Below are 2,557 nucleotides of genomic sequence, written 5' to 3' on the forward strand. Positions count from 1 at the left end.
CCCGGGGGGGGCCCCCGAGGGGGCCCCCGGGGGGCCCCCCTGGGTCCGTCTGGTGGACTTGATAATAACGCAAAATGTGGATGCGCTGCACGAAAGGTGTGGGGCCCCGCTGCAGCGAGTTGCTGCAGTGCATGGGAGTTTATTTGCAGAAAAGTGTGACAGCTGCAGCAGGAGGTTTTTGAGGGATTATCCTTTGCCAACTCTTTCTTTTCGACCCACTGGGAGGCTCTGCGGTCCGCCAAACCCTAAACCCTAAACCCTAAACCGTAGGCGGCGCGCGAAGAGCGGCCCGCTGAACCCTAAACCCTAAACCCTAGACCCTAGGCGGCGCGCGGAGAGGGAGCGGCCCGCTGAACCCTAAACCCTAGTCCGCGCTGCACACCCTAAACCCTTTTCTGCAGGCCAACCCTAGCCGAGACAGCAAACCCTAGCTTGCCCCAAACCCTAGCCAGAAGACTAAACCCTAAATCCTAAACCCTAAACCACGCCCACAAGCCTAACCTGCTGCAGCAAACCCTAATCAGCAGTAAATCCTAATAAACCCGCAGAGTCCCAAACCCTGCAAGCCCTAAACGGCCGCAAACCCTAAACCCTCGCAAAGCCCAAACCCTCCTAAACCCTCGCAGACCCTAGACCTCGCAAATCTCAAACCTCGCAAACCCTAAACCCTCGCAAACCCTAAGCGCTCGCAAACCCTAAACCCTCAAGAACACAAACCCTTCTTCAACTCTGCTGAACAAAATAGTTGCTAAAAAGCGGTTTAAAGACTTCTCCTTCCGCTGCATGCACACCTCCCCTTCCCACTAGCACCTGCACTCAAACCCCCTCAATCCTCGCATTCTCCACCCCTGCTGCTGCTGCTGCTGCTGCTGCTGCTGCAGGGCTGTGCAGCTTTCCGCCGCGGGGGGTGTGCACGGACGTGCTGCTGGACTGGTTCGACGCGTACGAGGGACACTTTTTGTCTCAGTCGAATTTTTATTCTCGAGAGTCTCCTTTTCATCTTTGTTTAGGGACAAGTTTGCAAATAGAGCCAGCTTGTCACTTTCCAGCAGCAGCAGCAGCAAGAAGCAAAGCAGCAGCAGCAAGAAGCAAAGCAGCAGCACTTGCCATTGTCAACCTGCAGCAAACCCCCCTCGACCCCCTTGCTGCTGTTTGCATGCATGCGCCCGTCGACGCCGTGCTGCAGCAGCTCGCAGCGGGCCTGGGGCTGCGCCCCGGCTGGGGCTGGCACAGCAGCAGCAGCAGTAGAAACAGCAGCAGCAGCGGCAGCGGCAGGGGGAGGTGGGGATCGATGGGATCGTGCGATCCCAGGGGCTTCGAAGACGATCCCACGCCCTTTCATTACGGGGAGTTTATTCGCACTGCGCTGCTCTTCGTGCTGAGGCTGCCCGTGCATGCGCTGCCCCCGCTGCTGCAGCAGCAGCAGCAGCAGCAGATGCAGCAGCAACCACACAACTCGCCGCAAACGCAACACAGACACCAGCACTCCCCGCAGATGACGCAGCAGCAGCAGCAGCAGCAGACGCCACAGCAGCAGCAAACTCCACAGCAGCAGCAAACGCCACAGCAGCAGCAGCAGCAGCAACAGACTAGTGTCAAATCCATAGAGGAGCTTTGGAGCGAAGCTTTGGCGTGGCTGCCTCATGAAGAACCAGCAGCAGCAGCAGCAGCAGCACACGCAGCAGCAGCAGAAGCAGAAGCAAAGGAAACCCGAGACAACAGCTGTGGGGTCCCACCCCCGCAGACGTTTATCGTTGCTTCTGGGTGCAGCAGCTCTTTGCGGCACGAGAACAGCAGCAGCAGCAGCAACAGCAGCAGCAGCAGAAGCAGCAGAAGCAACAGCAGCAGCAGCAGCGTGAGGATTGAGTGCCTGGATTCTTTACGTGGCATATGGAGAGTGGATACGAATTGTGGTGAGCCGGCTTAGGCTCTAGGGTCTAGCAGCGAGGCCAGGATTAGGGTTTAGGGTTTAGGGTTTAGGGTTTAGGGTTTAGGGTTTAGGGTTTTGGTGCTGCAGACTGCGTTCTGAAGCTCTCACTGTGGTATGGAACCACCGCAGCGCTTCATCTCAAGTACCAAGGCATTCAGCGGGGTACGTAGGGTTTAGGGTTTAGGGTTTAGCGTTTAGGGTTTGGCTGCTCGTGGGACCACAAGTACAGCTGCTAGACCGCAGCCGTTCTGACGCTGCAGCAGCAGCTGTTGCTTTCGCTGCAGTTGCTTCTGCTGCCACCGATTCTCCTGCTGCCTGAGTAGCTGCTGCTGCTGCTGCTGCTGCTGCTGTGTAGGCATAGAAGCTGATGTGTGGCAGCTAATGGCTGCATGCACTCCAGACACCCACGCTTGCTCCCTTCCCCCTTCCATCCTCCCCCCAGCAGCAGCAGCAGCAGCAGCATCAGCACCGAGCTGCGCATCATCAGCAGCAGCAGCAGCAGAAGTGTGGGGCTGCGTTTCTTTGGTTCCTTCTGCTGCTGTTTCTCTTGTGCCTCCTTTTGAGCCCCTGTGGCCCCGCAGCAGATTTGTGCGCCGCTCGCGTCTTGTGGCAGGTCTGGCGCCCCGC

At 58.0% G+C, this 2,557-nt stretch overlaps 1 protein-coding gene across 1 annotated transcript; it reads left to right on the plus strand.

Annotated features, from left to right (window-relative positions):
• Window positions 1-74: 74 nt before the first annotated feature.
• ETH_00041870 (Sir2 domain-containing protein, putative) lies at window positions 75-2,100 on the plus strand (the record flags this gene model as incomplete). The annotated part of the gene is made up of 3 exons (XM_013379865.1): window positions 75-174; window positions 882-1,913; window positions 2,018-2,100. 3 exons carry the CDS (start codon window positions 75-77, stop codon window positions 2,098-2,100), a joined length of 1,215 nt encoding a protein of 404 aa, XP_013235319.1.
• Window positions 2,101-2,557: the final 457 nt, after the last annotated feature.

The sequence above is a fragment of the Eimeria tenella genome, genomic scaffold (genome assembly GCF_000499545.2).
Source record: "Eimeria tenella Houghton genomic scaffold, Eth_scaff4103, whole genome shotgun sequence".
Classification (NCBI taxonomy): Eukaryota; Apicomplexa; class Conoidasida; order Eucoccidiorida; family Eimeriidae; genus Eimeria; species Eimeria tenella.